This window comes from Rattus norvegicus, chromosome 10 (genome assembly GCF_036323735.1).
Source record: "Rattus norvegicus strain BN/NHsdMcwi chromosome 10, GRCr8, whole genome shotgun sequence".
Taxonomy (NCBI): domain Eukaryota; kingdom Metazoa; phylum Chordata; class Mammalia; order Rodentia; family Muridae; genus Rattus; species Rattus norvegicus.
Window position 1 is genome coordinate 55,900,587 of NC_086028.1, and position 16,394 is coordinate 55,916,980.

Here is a 16,394-nt window from a genome sequence, read left to right on the forward strand (position 1 = left end):
TCATTATCTCGCGCAGAAACAAGTCTCCTTGGGGCTCTTTAATAACAGAACAGACAGAACACAAGACCAGGGTCTGGCCTAGAGAAAAACCCGGCTATGAGTGGACCGAACAGTTGGATAGGAACTCAAGTGGGGTGTGAATGCCTACGCTATGGGATGGAGACAACAGTTAGGAGAGAGAAAACAACCGCCTTGAAGCCGCAATGGGGAGTCTTGATGTTTGAATTGGTCTTGGGTCCTGTAGCTTGGGCCTGGATGATTTCCCACTACTCCTCAGACTCCAACTCCATCCTCTGGGGACTGTAAATAGGGTTCTTTCTGGCTGTAACAGTGCTGTAGGCCAGAGAGTTTAGCTGCCCAGAGGCGTAAGTCCCCTGCTGGCCTACAGGAGTCCAGGGAGACCAAAGCAGCTGTAGGTGAAAGAAATTGAGAGCAAGGTGGTTAAAAAGGCAAGAATGAAAAAATAGGTCTCTCTCTAGAATTCTTTTTTTTTTTTTCTTTTCTTTTTTTTCGGAGCTGGGGACCGAACCCAGGGCCTTGCGTCTCCAGAATTCTTAATTGCTAAACTCAGAACACACCCTCAAAAGCTCAGGTTCTCGTGGTAGAGCGCTTACCTAGGAAGCGCAAGGCCCTGGGTTCGGTCCCCAGCTCCGAAAAAAAGAACCAAAAAAACAAAAAACAAAAAAAAAAAAAGCTCAGGTTCTCAACCACTCTTTGTTCTTAAATCCAGCTATCTGACTTTGCTCTAGGCTTCTGCCGCCCCCGTTTGATTATGAATTGACTTCCTCCCTAACCTTACCAGGTTCCTCTCCAGTCATACCTGATCCCTGGGAGTGACAAAATAATTCTCTCCCTGTGGATAGGTTGCCCTCTCTTCTTCCACATCAAGGTATTTTGTAGTGCTGAGGAGTTCACAGCCCTCTTCAAACACTGGGAGTTCAGGTGTAGCCTCTGAGCTTCCCCACTGGGCCTTCTTCAGTCTGTGGAGACATTAGATTGAGGAGAGAAGTATCTGGAGGTCAGGCTTCCAGTCTTTCTCTTCCTCACACCCTGGTCTGAGGCATGGCTTGCTGAGACTCGAAGGTGCTACCATTTGACCTTCAATTCACCCCCTCCCTTTTTTTTTTTTTTTTTTCACAGACAAGATTTTCAGTCCAGGGACCAAACACCGACCCCCATTAACCCTAGTTCGATAATGTGCCTTCTCGTCATCATGGGCTGTTCCACTGCTTCCAGGTTCTATGACTTCCACCCTCAATTGCTTCTTTCCATATTATAGAAATCTTGTTTGAGGGTCAGCAAGATGACTTAGCAGATAAAGGTCACCAAGCCTGATGACCTAAGTCAGGACCCAGATGATGGAAGAAGAGGGCCAATTCCCATAAATTGTCCTCTGACCTCCACACACATGTTGTGACGTGCACTACACATGAATACACATAATTTAATGCAAAAAAAATTATACTCGAGTCACACCAAGGACACAGTTGATTGGCACAGTTCTAAGTGCCAATGAATTCTCTTTTTCTTTTTTTCTTTTTTTTTCTTTTTTGGAGCTGAGGAACGAACCCAGGACCTTGTGCTTGCTAGGCAAGTGCTCTACCACTGAGCTAAATCCCCAACCCCATGAATTCTCTTAAAGCTCTTAACTTTCTTTAGTTCAAACTGTCCTATCTCTGATCCCTGCTTGGCTCCCAGAGGCCCAATGCCATGCCTCCTTACTCGTTGATGATTCCCTGGCGCCTCCTCAGGTCCTCCAGATGATAAGTAACTGCTCTAACACGGGCTGGAGTGCTTCCAAGTCCCTTTTGCATTCTTTCCAAATGCAGCTTCTTTCCCTTTCTTCTCCAAAGCTTCTCAGGAGGAGGGAGCCCCTCAAGAGGGTGCAGGCCAGGCTGGGAGCAACCCGTGGCCCTCTGTGTGAAGGAAGAATAGTTACTAAATTGGTAGACAGATGTTAGTTTCAGGGGAAATTGGGCCGAACTGGAGAATGTGGGGTCTTTGGAAGCTTAGGTGTGATCTAGAAAACAGGATGCTTGGTTTATAGTAAAAGCAGGGCCTGCTTAGTACACGGATTGGGAAATACCAGAGAGAAATGGTAATAAGGATAGGAAGGCAGTGGGTACAGTTCTAACAGAAGGCGGAAAAGCAGTTGGTCCTACCAGAATTGGTGGAATGTACTGTTCTATCATCCAGTTGGAGCTGAGAAGAACAAAAACAGGAGCTGGAGTCAGAAAGGACACCCTGATAAATACCATTTCTTTTATAAACTCTCCAAATGTCCTGTTGGAGCCTCAATTTCCACCAAGTAGTGTGAGATGGCTTCCAAACTAAGGATTTGTGACCATTAAAAACAGCATAGCCTCACCTTTCCACCTCCAGTTCCTGGGTTCTCTCTACTCACTTAGACCTTCGGCTGAGATTCTCCCAGAAGATCTCTCCATAAGGCTGAGGCATTGGTCTGCTCTTCTGGGAAGGCAGGCTGCAGGGTGAAGATCGGCTGACCACTCTGGAACACCTGAGAGAGAACAAGGTAGACTCTTGCCTGCATCAGCCCTTAAAGCAGTGGTTCTCAACCTGTGGGTCTCCACCCTTTTGGGGGTGTCAAATGGTCCTTTCACAGGGGTCTCCTAAAACCATTGGCAAACACAGATACATATTATGATTCATAACAGTAGCAAATTTATAGTAATGAAGCAGCAATGAAAATAATCTTATGGTGGGGAGCCACCACAACATAAGGAGCTGTGTTAAAGGGTTGCAGCATTAGGAAGGGTGAGAACCACTGCCTTAGAGAATCTACTGACCCACCGGATTCAGAGGCAGTTCTTTCAATGGGATCATACAGCTGTTCACGTGCTTGCAAGCCCTGTCTTTTCATTCATCCTCTCCTCTCTTCCTTTCCTTCCTCCCTCCCTCCCTTCCACTCCCTTCCACCTTTCTTTTGACACAGGGTCTCACTATGAAGCTCTGGCTGGCCTGGAACTTGCTATATAGACTAGACTAGCTCTAAACTTAGAGATCTGCCTGTCTCTTCCTTCTGAGTGCTGGGATTAAAAGCATGAGTCATAATGCTTTCTCTCTCCCCTCTTTAAGACAGGGTCTCATGTATCCTAGGCTGGCCTCAAACTTGCTCTGTCACAGAGGATGACCTTGCACTTAAGATCCTCTTGCCTCACAGGGGAAGAAAGATGGTTCAGAGGTTAAGAACACATGCTGCTTTTGCAGAGGACCTGAGTTCAAATCCCAGAACCTAGGCTTGGTGGCTCACAACTGCCCACCCAGATCTGTAATTCCAGACCTGTGGGACCCAACCCTCTTCTGGCTTCTGCAGGTACCTACATACATGTGCACATATACATGCAGATATACATAAATTAATAAAAAAAGTTTTAAAAAGATCTTCCTGCCTCTACATCCTGAATGCTAGGATTACAGGCATATGCCACTACACCTAGTTTTTTTTTTTAAGATTTATTTTTTTTATTTTTTTAATTTATTCATTTTTTAAAAATATTTTATTTATTTATTATATATATGAGTACACTGTAGCTGTCTTCAGACACACCAGAAGAGGGCATCAGATCTCATTACAGATGGTTGTGAGCCACCATGTGGTTGCTGGGATTTGAACTCAGGACCTCGGGAAGAGCAGTCGGTGCCCTTAACCACTGAGCCATCTCTCCAGCCCCCTCATTTATTATGTATAAGTACACTGTAGCTGTCTTCAGACACACCAGAAGAGGGCATCGGATCTCTTTACAGATGGTTGTGAGCCACCATGTGGTTGCTGGGAATTGAACTCAAGACCTCTGGAAGAGTAGTCGGGGCTCTTAACCGCTGAGCCATCTCTCCAGCCCAAGATTTATTTATTTATGTGAGTACACTGTATGTGTACATGTGGTTGCATGTGTACACATGTGTACATGTGGTTGCTGGGAATTGAACTCAAGACCTCTGGAAGAGCAGTCGGGGCTCTTAACCACTGAGCCATCTCTCCAGCCCTACACCTAGTTTTTAATGCAGTGCTGAGAATCAAACCCAGCGTTTCCTTAATTCTAAGAAAGCACTGTACTACCTAAGCTGTATCTAGCTGAGCTATAGCCATAGAGCCTTTTGCCCACTTAGCTAAAGAGGTTAACAAATCTGATTTGATTGGAGATAGGAGCTAGGGTGAGGGTGGAGATGGGCTATGGTTGAACCCTTAGAACTCACAGAATCTCAGCTGCTTCTAGTTCTCTCTCTTCCTCTCCCTGTCCCCCCCCCCTTTTTTTTTTAAAGATTTATTCATCCATTATATATAAGTACACTGTAGCTGTCTTCAGATACACCAGAAGAGGGCATCAGATCTCTTTACAGATGGTTGTGAGCCACCATGTGGTTGCTGGGAATTGAACTCATGACCTCTGGAAGAGCAGTCGGGTGCTCTTAACCGCTGAGCCATCTCTCCAGCCCCCTGTCCCCCTTTTTTTGAGAGAGACTATCTGGCTGTTCTGGAACTTACTATGTAGACCAGGCTGACCTCAAACTTACTGTGATCTTCTTCCTACCTCTGCTTCCTGAGTGCTGGGATTAAAAGGCAAGTGGCACCATGCCTAGCCTGAATCTCAGCTTCTATATTTCATCGACAGAGAACATAATATTTAATGAGCAGAGTTGTTAAGAGGAAGGCTTTGGCTGCTTTGATGGACAGGGTTCCCTAAGTCAGTGCAAGGGATCCAAGAAAGAGAAACTATGTTTACCCCTTAATGTGTCTTCTTCTGTATCTCAGAATACAGAATGTCCCTGTATGTAGGAAGGGTATATAGAGCTGTTTGACAACAGTGGTCATTACTTTCTTGTTCCCAGATTGAATGATACCTACTCTTCTAATTTTTTGTTGTTTTTGAGACATGATCTCACTATGTAGCTATGGCTGCCCTGGAACTTGCTATATAGACCAGGCTGGCTCTGAACTCACAAAAATCAATCTGCATTTGTGTCTTGAGATTAAAGGCATGAGCCATCATGCCTGGCTTAATCTCCTGGTCATTAAGAAGTGAAATATTAGGGAGTGTTTTATATTTTCACCTCTGTTTGTCTTTAGGTGATCTCATTCACTTTCATGACTTTAAATATCTACAGTGTGCCAATAGTCCCAAATCCATTCAAGCCCTGGGTCCTCCATAGGCTCCACTCAACATCTCATCCTTCAATTTAATAAAAGATACACCTTATATACCTAGTAGCTGTGACCAAAATCCTGATATATTTTCCCTGGCTTCCTATATCTAGTCTATTGGCCAATCCAGTGAGGTGTAAAACTGAACAATGTCCAAACCTGACCAGTGTTTCCATTTCCTTCTCATCATATGCAGATCATCTATCTTTTTCTTCCTGGACTATAGCAGTGGCCTCTCTCTCTCTTTCTCTCTCTCTCTCTCTCTCTCTCTCTCTCTCTCTCTCTCTCTCTCTCCCCACACACACACACACACACACACACACACACACACACACACACCTATTCTTCTAAATGTTTTGAAATTTTAATTTATTTTTATTCCATATTGTGTTTTACTTGTATATGTGTCTGTGTATCACATATGTAGAGTGCCCGCAGAACCCAGAAGTATGTATCAGATCCTCTGGATCTGAAGTTATGTTTTGTGTGTGCTGGGAACTAAACCTGGGTCTCTGGAAAAGCAACCAGTGCTGTTAATTTCTGAGACATTTCACAAACCCCCATATTTTTTATTTTTTATGACGCATTTTTTATTTTATGTGTATAGATATGCTGCCTGTATGTATGTCTGAGCACCACATTCATGCAATGCCCACAGACACTGGAAGAGGGCATTCAATCCTCTAGACCTGGAGTGGCAGATGGTTTTTGGCTGCCATGTGGGTGTTGAGGACTGAACCCATATCCTCTGCAAGAACAAGTGCTCTTAACTGCTGAGCCTTCTCTCCAGCCCCCGCTTCTATTCTTATTTCCTCTCCAGACGCTACTACACAGAGGAGGAGAACGTAATCTGTTCTTTCCTTTGCCTCTGCCTCCTGAATCCACTGATGCTTTTAAAGTGGTATGGCATTGGCTCAGTGGTTAAGAGCTTTTACTGCTCTTCTAGAGAACTGAGGTTCAGTTCCCAGAACCCACACCAGGCAGCTCACAGCTGCCTGTTGACTTCAGCTTTAGGAGATCTAACACCCTCTGGTGCGTATGTGTAATCTCAGCACTTGGGAGATGATGACAGGAGGAGTTTAAAGTCATTTTGGCCTACATATTAAGTCTGAGGCTAGCCTAAACTGTCTCAGACCCCACTTCAAAAACAAACAAACAAGGGGGCTGGAGTTAGTGCTTGTTCAATTATGAGGACTGGAATTCAGCTCTCAGCATCCATGTAACAAGCTAAGTGTCCCTCATGCATTTGTAGCCCTACCTTGGAAGGGGCTGGATACAGTATTGCTGGGACTTGCTGGCTTCTACTCTGAGAAAATGTGAACTCCAGTCTCAGAGAGAGAGGTGGGGGAGAGAGAGAGAGAGAGAGAGAGAGAGAGAGAGAGAGAGAGAGAGAGAGAGAGAGAGAGAGAGACCCTGCTTCAAGGGAATGTGGTTTGGCTAGAGAGACAGCTCAGTGGTTAAAAGCACTGTTGCTCTTACTGAGGACCCAGATTAGGTTCCCAGAACCCACATGGTACAAACATATACTGCCAAATTCTAACACACATAAACTTTAAAAAAGTTTCCCCAGTGGTGGCACATGTCTTTATTTCTAGCAGTCAGGAGGCAGAAGCAAGCAGATCTCAGTGAGTTCAAGGCCAGCCTGGTTTACATAGTGAGTTCCAGAGCTATATAGTGAGACCCCTTGAAACAAAACAAACAAAACAGAAAAATAACCAACCAACCAACCAACAAACAGCCAAACCAAACCAAACAACAACAAATTTTTTAGAGAAGAACAGGCAGAGTGTGCTAGAGGATACTCCTCACCTTCAGGCACCCATGTGTACAATACTGGGGTACACACCTGCACATATATGTGTGTATAAACTCACAGACACATATAAATGTAATAAAAAATTTTAAAAATTGAGAATTAGGAGGATGGATAGGTAAATAAAATTCCCTATAATGAAAATTATTTAATCTTCCTGAAAAGAATACATCAATTCATAACACTATTTCTCTAGTATATTTATTTGAAATTTTCCACAAAAAGAGGTTGAAGGAGGGCTGCAGAGATGGCTCAGCGGTTAAGAGCACTGACTGCTCTTCCAGAGGTCCTGAGTTCAAATCCCAGCAACCACATGGTGGCTCACAACCATCTGTAATGAGATCTGATGCCTTCCTCTGGTTTTCTGAAGACAGCTACAGTGTATAAATAAATAAATAAATAAATAAATAAATAAATAAATAAAATAAATAAATAAATAAATAAATAAATTGATAGATAGTTGAAGGGAATAGGTGTGCTTGTTCATTGCTTAGCTTAAACTTTCTATCCATTCCCACCATCTTCAGAATGAAAATACAAAAGTTTGTCTAAGGCCTATAAGTTTTCTATGAACTGGCTTTTGTTTAACTCCCTTAACTTTATTTACATTTTCTTCAGTTAACAAGTTTTAATTACATTGGCCTAACCTGTTACTAGAATATACCAAGTTTATTTCATTTCAAATTCACTCCTACACACTCGTTTTCTACAATGATCCTAACCTTTTATCTCCTGTTTTCCATTACTTTATACTTATGTATCTTTTTTGTGTAGTTCTCATAACTAGCTATAATGATGTTTGTTATACGTTCTGTCCTACCACTATCTCTGTGAGAGGAGGACCACTTCTTACTAACTGTTGAGTCCTCAATGCCTAATAGTTCCTAGACCATTACAGTGTTCAGAAACTGTCTGCTGGGGCTAGAGAGCTGGCTCATGGTTCAAAGTACCCATGCTGCTCATGAGTTCGTTTCTCAGCACCTTGTCGCTGGCTCACACATTCTCTTACTCTAGCTCTACAGCCTTACAATCCTCTGGTCTCCATGGATGATTTAAAACCAAATAATAATGGAAGCCATTTGTTGAATAAATGAACATCAATCCCCTAAACCCAGGCACTGAAGGCTCATGCTCTTTTGTACTCCTGAGAAGAATTCAAGCATCTTCCCTCCCTCCCATCCTTGTCTTCCCACCCAGTAGGGAGGACTCACTTGGCAAAAGGAAGGATGCTGTCTCCATCTTCCTGACCCTGCATGACTGGACTTGGCTAGGTAGCAAGACTGGATCTCCTTGATGCTGGGAGGATAATGGATATGAATCACTCACTCATATAAAGGCTGTGGGGATCAGATTGAAAGGGGACTGAATATCCTGAACAAAAAAAAGGGAGCTTAATAACTCTATGAGAGTCAATAGTGCTGTACTGTTAACTGAACATGTAAAGTTGGAGATAAAGACAACAGGAAAGGTGGATGATGTCAAGGGAAAAATTTTCTGGAGCTCAAGGTATAGAGTAAATGAAGATCACAGACACAAGTTAAGTTCATTGTAGCACAAGGTGATGAAACAAAAGGCTGATAGGTGGAGACTGGACGTGCAGAGACCTTTGGCAGTAATTGGAACAGAACTGGTAAGTGGGAAGAGAGAAGCAGAGGACTTCAGGATTGGTAATATATTGAGAATGAAAGGTTGGTGAAACTGTGGGAAAAAATAACGACAAAGGAGAAGATAGCTGAGACCGTCTACACTTCCAGCAGTGGTTCTTTTTTTTTCCTTTTTTTCGGAGCTGGGGACCGAACCCAGGGCCTTGTGCTTGCTAGGCAAGCGCTCTACCACTGAGCTAAATCCCCAACCCCCCAGCAGTGGTTCTTAACTGGGAGGTTGCAATCCTTGTGGAGGTTGAATGACCCCTTCACAGGGGCCACCTAAGATCATAGGGAAATACAGATATTTACACTACGATTTATAACAGTTATGCAGTAGTATCAAAAAATAATTTTATGGTTGGGGTCACCATACTATGAAGAACTGTATTAAAGGGTCACAGATTAGGAAGGTTGAGGATCACTGCTCTACAGTACAGTGAAAAGAGAAGTTACACAGAAACTTCTCGAGAAGGCTCTACCCATATTTGGGTGTATACAGTCCTTTTCCTAAGTTTTTCTTGTCTTCCTTTCAAGATTTACTTACTTTTATTTATGTGTGTGTTGTCAGCCTGTGTATGTTTATGTGTACCTTGTTTGGGCAGGAGCTGGAGAAGGGCAGAGCAACAAGTGCTCTTCTTAATCACTGAGTCAACTCTTCAACCCCTTCCCTTTCTTGTGTAACGCCTTTGGTTAAATCTATTTTAAAATATCTTCTTAATAACCTCCAAATGTGGAACTACAGAGATGGCTCGGCTCTCTTTTTTTTTTTTTTGGTTTTTTTTTTTTTTTTTTTTTTTTTTGGAGCTGGGGACTGAACCGAGAGGGCCTTGCGCTTCCTAGGCAAGCGCTCTACCACTGAGCTAAATCCCCAACCCCTCTTTTTTTTTTTTTTTTTTAAAGACCACTCAGACTGCGTTCCCTCCCTCTCACCCTCCGGAAGGAGAGAAGAACGATCATCAATGGCAAGAGGCAGCTGCACAGAAGCAGCACCTAGAGCCGGCTTCACGCTCAGGAGGGGACACTATGTCTCATCCTCATGGTTTCAGGTGTTCCACACAGTCAGAGCAACTTCTCTAGTAACGAACTATAAAAATGATCCTTGAAAGTATGGTCTTATGGCTCAGCTCTTAAGGGAACTTGTTGGTCTTGTGGAGGACCTCAGTTTGGTTCCCAGCACCCACAAGGTAGTTCCCAATCATCTGTAACTTCATCTGACACACTCTTCTGACCTCTGTGGGTACCAGGAGCACATATGGTGCATATGTGCACAGAAGAAAAACACACATAAAAATGAAATAAAACAATCTAAAATAAAATTTAAGAAGCCTTCCAACTTTTTTTTTCCATCCAAACAAGACAAGAAAATAAAAGCTCAGTTGCACGGAGCCAGCATTAGAGACAAAGATGACTTCACAGCTAGCCAAGATGGGTAGGAAGCTAGCTGGTTAAGAATACTAGATATGGGGAAAGGCAGGGGTGTGTAATTATATTAAAATATTAAAAAATATTAGATAGGAGAGTTGGAGAGATGGCTCAATGGTTAAGAGTGCTTGCTGCTCTTGGAGAAGACCTGTGTTAGGTTCCCAGCATACATGTCAGGTGGCTACATCTGATGTCCTCTTCTGACCTCCACAAGCACCTGAATACACCCGCATGCACAAACATGAGCACATGTGTAATTAAGACTAATTTTTCCCCCCTGGAGCTGAGGACCGAACCCAGGGCCTTGCGCTTGCTAGGCAAGCCCTCTACCACTGAGCTAAATCCCCAACCCCAAGACTAATTTTTTTTTTCTTTTTCGAGATACGGTTTCTCTGTGTAGCCCTGTCTGTCCCAGAACTGGCTCTGTAGACCAGGCTGGCCTCAAACTCATAGAGATCCTCCTGCTCTGTCTCCCTAGTGCTGGAATTAAAGGCATGTGCCACCACAGCCCAGCTTAAAAATACAATCTTAAAAAATATGGGGTTGGGGATTTAGCTCAGTGGTAGAGCGCTTGCCTAACAAGCGCAAGGCCCTGGGTTCGGTCCCCAGCTCCGAAAAAAAGTAAAAAGAAAAAAAAATATATATACTAGATGGACCAATGGATAAAATTGCTTGTTGCCCCACCCTGATGACCTAAATTCGGTCTCTGGATCTGACCACTACACATAAGCATTTGCACATGCATACACATGAAACACAAAAATAAATACTTAATTCTTTTTAAAGAACACTAGAAAAGCCCCGAAAAATGAAATTAAATAAATGAACAAATACTAGGTAAAAGCCAGGAGTGATGGTACAGGCTTGTAATCCCAAAGGCTCAGGAGGCTTATGCTTGAGTTTTGAGGCCAGACTGGTTTAAAACAGCGAGCTTTTGTCTAAAATGAAACAAATAAAAAAGCCAGGGAAGCAATAGAACTGTAGTTTAGTGGTAGAGAAGTTTGCAGGCATGCCCAAGGCTCTGGGACCCTAAACAATAAACTACCAGGTTAGTTGGGAGGCATGTTGGCTGGCATAAAGAACAAACAAAATCTGCAAACAACCAAAACCAAAACAATCAGAGAATGTTACAAGCAAAGGTTTTCCAAAGAGTGAGCTAGGCATAGTTTTGCAATCCTTTGACCTCAGCATTCAGGAGGCTAACACAAGATTGAGAGTTTAAGACCAGCTTGGGGTATGGGTTACAAAGAGAGATCACAAAATAAAACCAAGGGCAGCTAAACTGAGCTGAGAAATGTTGAAGAAGGTTAAAGGCAAAAGGAATATCTTGAAGTTGCGGATGGGATAGAGTTGGGCTGAAAGGGTGTGTGAGATCTAAAATGGGTATCCTGAATGTGTAGGGGGTCTAGAACTAAGGGAGCAATTAGGAATTAAGAGGTCTTCGGATGACTGGGCATGAGCGGGGAACCTAGATCGAAGGGGCTGGATAGGTTTAAGGCGGCCAGACAGAACGAAAGTTGACCAAGGGATAGTCAAGACCTTGGCAGACAGACACAGCTGAGAGGGTGAATGGGTATCTGAAAGGTGACTGAGCAGGCTGGTGTTGGGGTAACCTTCCTGTGAGGGAAGGACCGGGCCTGAGGGTGTGCATTGGGCCTAAAGGGGCCTAGGAGACCTCCGGCAGGAAGACTGAGGTCCACAGCCAAATCTTTGGCAATAGGCAGGAAGGCAAAATTGGAGTGGTGAAGTAGTAGCCCATGCTTAAGGACATGGGCAGACCAGGCTGGGCGGGCAGGGGTCTCCTTCCCCAGTCCTGAGAAGGCAACTGCGGCCTAAGAGGACACCTGAGCCTGAGGGGGCTGACTGGGGCTGACACGGGTTGAGGCGGCGGTCCGGGAGTCAAACAAGAAGGCTATCTGGGAAGAGAGGGTCCGAGCGGCTATGTCGGCGACGTCTCTGCATTTGGCCCCATCACCTGAGGCAACTGTGAAGCGAATTCTGGAACCTCAGGTCGGGCAGGAAGGAGTGGCTCTGCAGTGACCCGGGTCGCCCCACTTGCCTGGCTCGCCTGAAGGCCGGGCCTGAGTGGACTGCCTCCTGGGCGTGGTCTGCCAACAAGCCCCGCCTCCTAGGCGCGCCTCTGACGGCGACGACGTGCGCGGCTCCGACCTGAGTCCCCTCCAGGGTCCGCCCCCACCTTTCCCGGCTCCTCAGGAGCGCTACTTTTCCCACGTTCTGAGGATTTGCTTTCCCTGAGTGTCCGCAGCTCAGTTTCCTTGTCTCTGTCCGGTGAGCCCTACTGTCAGAGTGCACTGCCCCTTTAACTAGAGTGGCTCGGATAGCTCTTTCCCGGGACAGCGCGTGCCCGCTTGCCCGTCCGCGCGCGCGCCCGTCCGTCCGTCCCCCGCCCCTCGCTCCCGCCCCAGCTCGCGCTGCCCGGGCGGGCGCCGGCCGCTGGCGCCGCTTCTGCTGCCGCCCCCGGGGCGCGATCCGCCGCCCGCCGCCCGGGGACCCGGCGAGGGGCGGGGGCAGCCCCGAACTGGCCCCAGGTCTCTCCCTAGCCGGTCATAGACATCCCAGAAAGTTTGTCCCTTTGCTCTCTGCCGGGAGTCCTGCCGCGAGGAGGTGAGAGCCGGTGGGGGGCAGGGAGGGGACGCCCGCGGAGGAATGCGCTGTGGGGCGGGGAGCCGGGGTTCCGAGGTCCCGATTGCACGACCCGGCCGGGCGGGCTAGGCGCGAGAGCTCGGATCATGTGCTATTTATCCCGCGGAGGCGCAGAGAGGTGCCAGGCCCCGGGCAGCCGTCGGTTGGCTGGACTGGAGGACCCGGAGCTCATGGCCGCCCAGAGAGGACAGGCGGGGGCCTGTTGGAGACCTGCCAGTGGGCAAGGTGCAGGTGACCCGAGACCCCCTTTCGGGTCGGTCGGCCCCACCCTTGCGGCGGCCTCCTCCCCAGTGCGCCCTTAAAGCAGTACCTGCAGACTCTGCACCTACTCCCTATTTCTTTACCCCGCTTTACCCTATTCTTGCCACTCAATTCCCTGTTTTCTTAGCTTCGGACGGAGTCACATTGACTGTGCACCCTGTTGTCCTTCCCTCCCCTAGTCAGGGTTTTGGGGGTCAGGGCTAGTCTTCCTGAGCCAGTCTCTGTGATTTCGGCTACTCCCTTCCTGTGGTGGGATAAACCCAGTCCCTTCACCCCTCCCCTGCTCAGCCTAGGAAGGCTGGTGAGGCGAGGCCCAACTTAGCATGACAGAAGTTGGCGGTCTTGGGGGCTACAGGTGGGAGTGTGGCATCGTTGAACTCTTTTCTTAAGTCTTCACCCTGCTATCCGTGGGCGTGGGCTGCTCAGACTCTCCTCCCAGGGTGTGGGCACCCGGATCACCCACATTCCTAGGCTAGCGCTTTCCCCCGTGGACGCCATAGCAATAGCCCCAGGTTGGGTTTAGGACCAACCTGTTTCCTTTTCCCTTGGCATCCTTTTCAGGAAGCCCCCCTTCTTGTGTGCAGCGCCCCCCACCCCCCTCAAAGATACAGGTATTCTGGGTCTCCCTGTGTGGAGTCCCCGGGGTTGATACTATGCATACAGGATGACCCCACCCTCCCCTGCCCATTGTCCTGGATCCTGAGGAGGAAGTACTGGGGGCTGGGCAAGGGGTTTGGGGATCACAAGCAGGTCCTGTGGATCCGTGTTACTGGCTGTTCTCTAGCCCTTGGACTTTGCCTGTCAGTAGAGGCCCCTGCCTCATATGGGGGGGGGGGTTGTCAACTCAATGTGAGAATTGCTGACCCCGGAGAAGAATTACAGATTCTGGTTTTATGATTTTTTTCTTTCTTTTCTTTTCCTTCCTTTCTTTCTTTCTTTCTTTCTTTCTTTCTTTCTTTCTTTCTTTCTTTCTTTCTTTCCCCCCTGTCTTCTCTTAACTGTTTTCTGGGTTTCCAGTTTGTGCTTTGGCCCCAGAACCCTCTCTCCCTGTCTTCTCAATATCTCTGTGTCTCTCCTTCCTTTTCTCCTGCCATACCTTTCTTTATAGCATGACCTCAATCTCATCTCTTGTCTGATTCCTCTCCTTTTCTTGGTGCCTGTAACTTTCTGTCCCTCCTCTTCCCTTCCTGCCACCCTCAGCATCTCTGCCCATGTGTTCTTCCGTCTGAATCACCCTCTGTCCAATCTGTGTTTCACTCTCTCTCTCCCTCTCCTCTAACTGAACGCTCAGTACACTTGCAAGTAACTAGGAATAAAAATATCACTGTGTCTGCCCTTGAATTCACATTGCGTTCAGCCACTCCAGAGGGGCAGCTTCCCCGTAACTTCCCTAACACATCCCTCTCCCTTGCCCTCTAAACACAGAATCCCCAGACAGACCTTTGAGCTACAGGTGCCTCCTGACCACTCTTCCCCCACAATCAGGGTTTCCCTTACAGCCTTGCTGGTGTGGCCAGGCCCCAAGTGTAGGATGGGGCTTCCCATACGAGGGCCGGTGGCAGCCAGAACTGATACAGCCCCGCTGATCTGGGGCCAGGACACCAGGTAACTCTGGGGTGATGGCCCAAGTCCCTGCAGACTGGGGTCTGGTTGGGGAGAGAGAAACAGGAATCTTTTGGGGAGTGGTGTTTGGGAGGAAGGCCAGGAGAGCAGCAACTGAGGGGATGGCCACCTCGTTGGGATGGAGTGTGGAGACCTGGTCTCCAGAAGCAGGAGGCAGAGTTTTCCCAGTGGCTTTGACCACCCCTTTCCTTCTGTCCTCCAGCTGAGGAGGGCAGGAGATTCTGAAGCTATGGCTGGTGCCTCCGTGAAAGTGGCAGTGAGGGTTCGGCCCTTTAATGCCCGTGAGACCAGCCAGGATGCCAAGTGTGTGGTCAGCATGCAGGGCAACACCACCTGTGAGTGAATCCAGAGGCCTAGCTGGGCCATCAGAGGGGAGGCCAGGCTTGCTGGCTTGTCCCGGGAGGAAGGCCATGCTGGGCATAGAGCATGTGCTAGCTGTAAAGGGGGGGGGGGGGAGCAGACTGGCCTTTCCATGTTCCTGTCCCTGGGAGGGGGAATGTTGGCCAGCAGTCCTCCATTGCCCAATCCAGGGAGGCAGCTCAGTGGGGGGCGGGTCCTGTGAAGCCAAAATTAGCTTTGATGCCTGGAGGGGGTGGGGATTATTAAAGGGAAGAAATGAGTTAGGAGAGAGGTGGGGAGTGGGATCCTGAATCCTCAGGGCTGATGGGAAAGTGGACAGAAGTTGAGAGTGTTTGACCTTGGTTTTTCTTTCTTTGTTTTCTCAGCCATCATTAATCCCAAACAGAGCAAGGATGCCCCCAAAAGCTTCACCTTCGACTATTCTTACTGGTCACATACTTCGGTGAGGTGGTTGGGGCTAGAGAAATAGCTTAGCCATATGAGACAGGGGGTTTGGGTCCTGAGAAGTGGGGGTATTGCTGGGAAATATCCAGGAGACTGGATTGGGAGACTTCCACCTCTGGGTGGAGTGAGTACTCTTGAGTTGTGTTTAGGACCTAGGGGGGGAATAGGGTTTGTCTGAGTAATCAGGACCAGCATCTGGCGGGATCAGAACCTGGGAGGATGGTGAGGATGGTGTAGTCAGGATGAGGGCACACACCCTGGGTAATTCCAGCGGTCAGGATGTTCCGGCCATAGACACAAACTCATCCAGGGCTCTGCCCTCATTTTACCCAGGTGGAGGACCCACAGTTTGCATCTCAACAGCAGGTGTATCGAGACATAGGAGAGGAGATGCTGCTGCATGCCTTTGAAGGCTACAACGTGTGCATCTTTGCCTACGGGCAGACGGGGGCTGGCAAGTCCTACACCATGATGGGGCGGCAGGAACCGGGGCAGCAGGGCATTGTACCTCAGGTACATGCTGGGACCTAACCGGGCAGCCAGGGGAGGAACATCCTCAGTTACCACAGGGGGAGAAGGATTATGAGCCGCGACCTGGCTGTCTGGGGCTGTTTGTGACGGGAAATGTGATGGGATATAAGGCTTGGCTGCAACCTAACACCCAGGGCCCTTCTGGGAGAGAGGCTTTGCACCCACCAGGACAAGGCTCCGTGAGAAGAGCCAAGGTGTTAGCATTGCAGGAGCCCTGGCTTTGTTGCTCACCGCTGTTTTACTTTGCTTTGTACTGTTTTTAGTGTGGGCTTCTGTATTGCAGACTGTGTTAACTGTAGTTGTGAGTAACAGAGTTGTCTATAATTCTCTGTGGCTATGAACTATAGTGGCCTTGTACTAGACTACAGTCCAGGATACATGGGTTTGTATCCTAGTGGGATGAATACTAGCTTGTGACTCTAAGCATATGTGAAATTTGAGAGATTGTTTGCCTATCTATAAAATGGAA

At 47.4% G+C, this 16,394-nt stretch overlaps 2 protein-coding genes and 1 non-coding gene across 9 annotated transcripts in view; 1 reads left to right on the forward strand and 2 right to left on the reverse strand.

Moving 5' to 3' along the window:
- Nucleotides 1-23: 23 nt before the first annotated feature.
- On the reverse strand, nt 24-12,389 carry Inca1 (inhibitor of CDK, cyclin A1 interacting protein 1). 3 transcript variants are annotated; one of them, XM_006246751.4, is made up of 7 exons: nt 12,102-12,389; nt 8,186-8,270; nt 2,405-2,518; nt 2,163-2,202; nt 1,723-1,916; nt 821-980; nt 24-410 (listed from the first exon to the last, which is right to left on the reverse strand). In XM_006246751.4, exons 2-7 carry the CDS (start codon nt 8,227-8,229, stop codon nt 267-269), a joined length of 696 nt encoding a protein of 231 aa, XP_006246813.1. In that variant the 5' UTR covers nt 8,230-8,270; nt 12,102-12,389; the 3' UTR covers nt 24-266. The 3 variants fall into 3 exon arrangements, with proteins under 3 accessions (XP_006246813.1, NP_001406027.1, XP_006246816.1); NM_001419098.1 differs by having other exon boundaries at nt 12,018-12,112; XM_006246754.4 differs by having other exon boundaries at nt 11,887-12,103.
- On the reverse strand, nt 9,521-9,735 carry LOC120095492 (small nucleolar RNA U3). The gene has a single exon (XR_005490950.1). It is a non-coding gene; the product is annotated as a small nucleolar RNA U3 (small nucleolar RNA).
- A 34-nt stretch (nt 12,390-12,423) lies between the features above and the next one.
- The window catches only part of Kif1c (kinesin family member 1C), a 29,211-nt gene continuing 25,240 nt past the window's right edge, over nt 12,424-16,394 (forward strand). For 2 of the 5 annotated variants that reach the window (XR_005489673.2, XM_006246564.5), the window contains exons 1-5: nt 12,424-12,667; nt 14,453-14,572; nt 14,793-14,925; nt 15,316-15,392; nt 15,728-15,907. Coding sequence is in view for 4 of the 5 variants with exons in the window: in XM_006246564.5 (XP_006246626.1) it covers nt 14,820-14,925; nt 15,316-15,392; nt 15,728-15,907 (363 nt within the window). In the remaining variant the exon portion in view is untranslated. Of the gene's footprint in view, nt 12,668-14,392; nt 14,573-14,792; nt 14,926-15,315; nt 15,393-15,727; nt 15,908-16,394 lie in introns of all 5 variants that reach the window. The other 3 variants (XM_063268262.1, NM_145877.2, XM_006246565.5) reach the window with 3 other exon arrangements.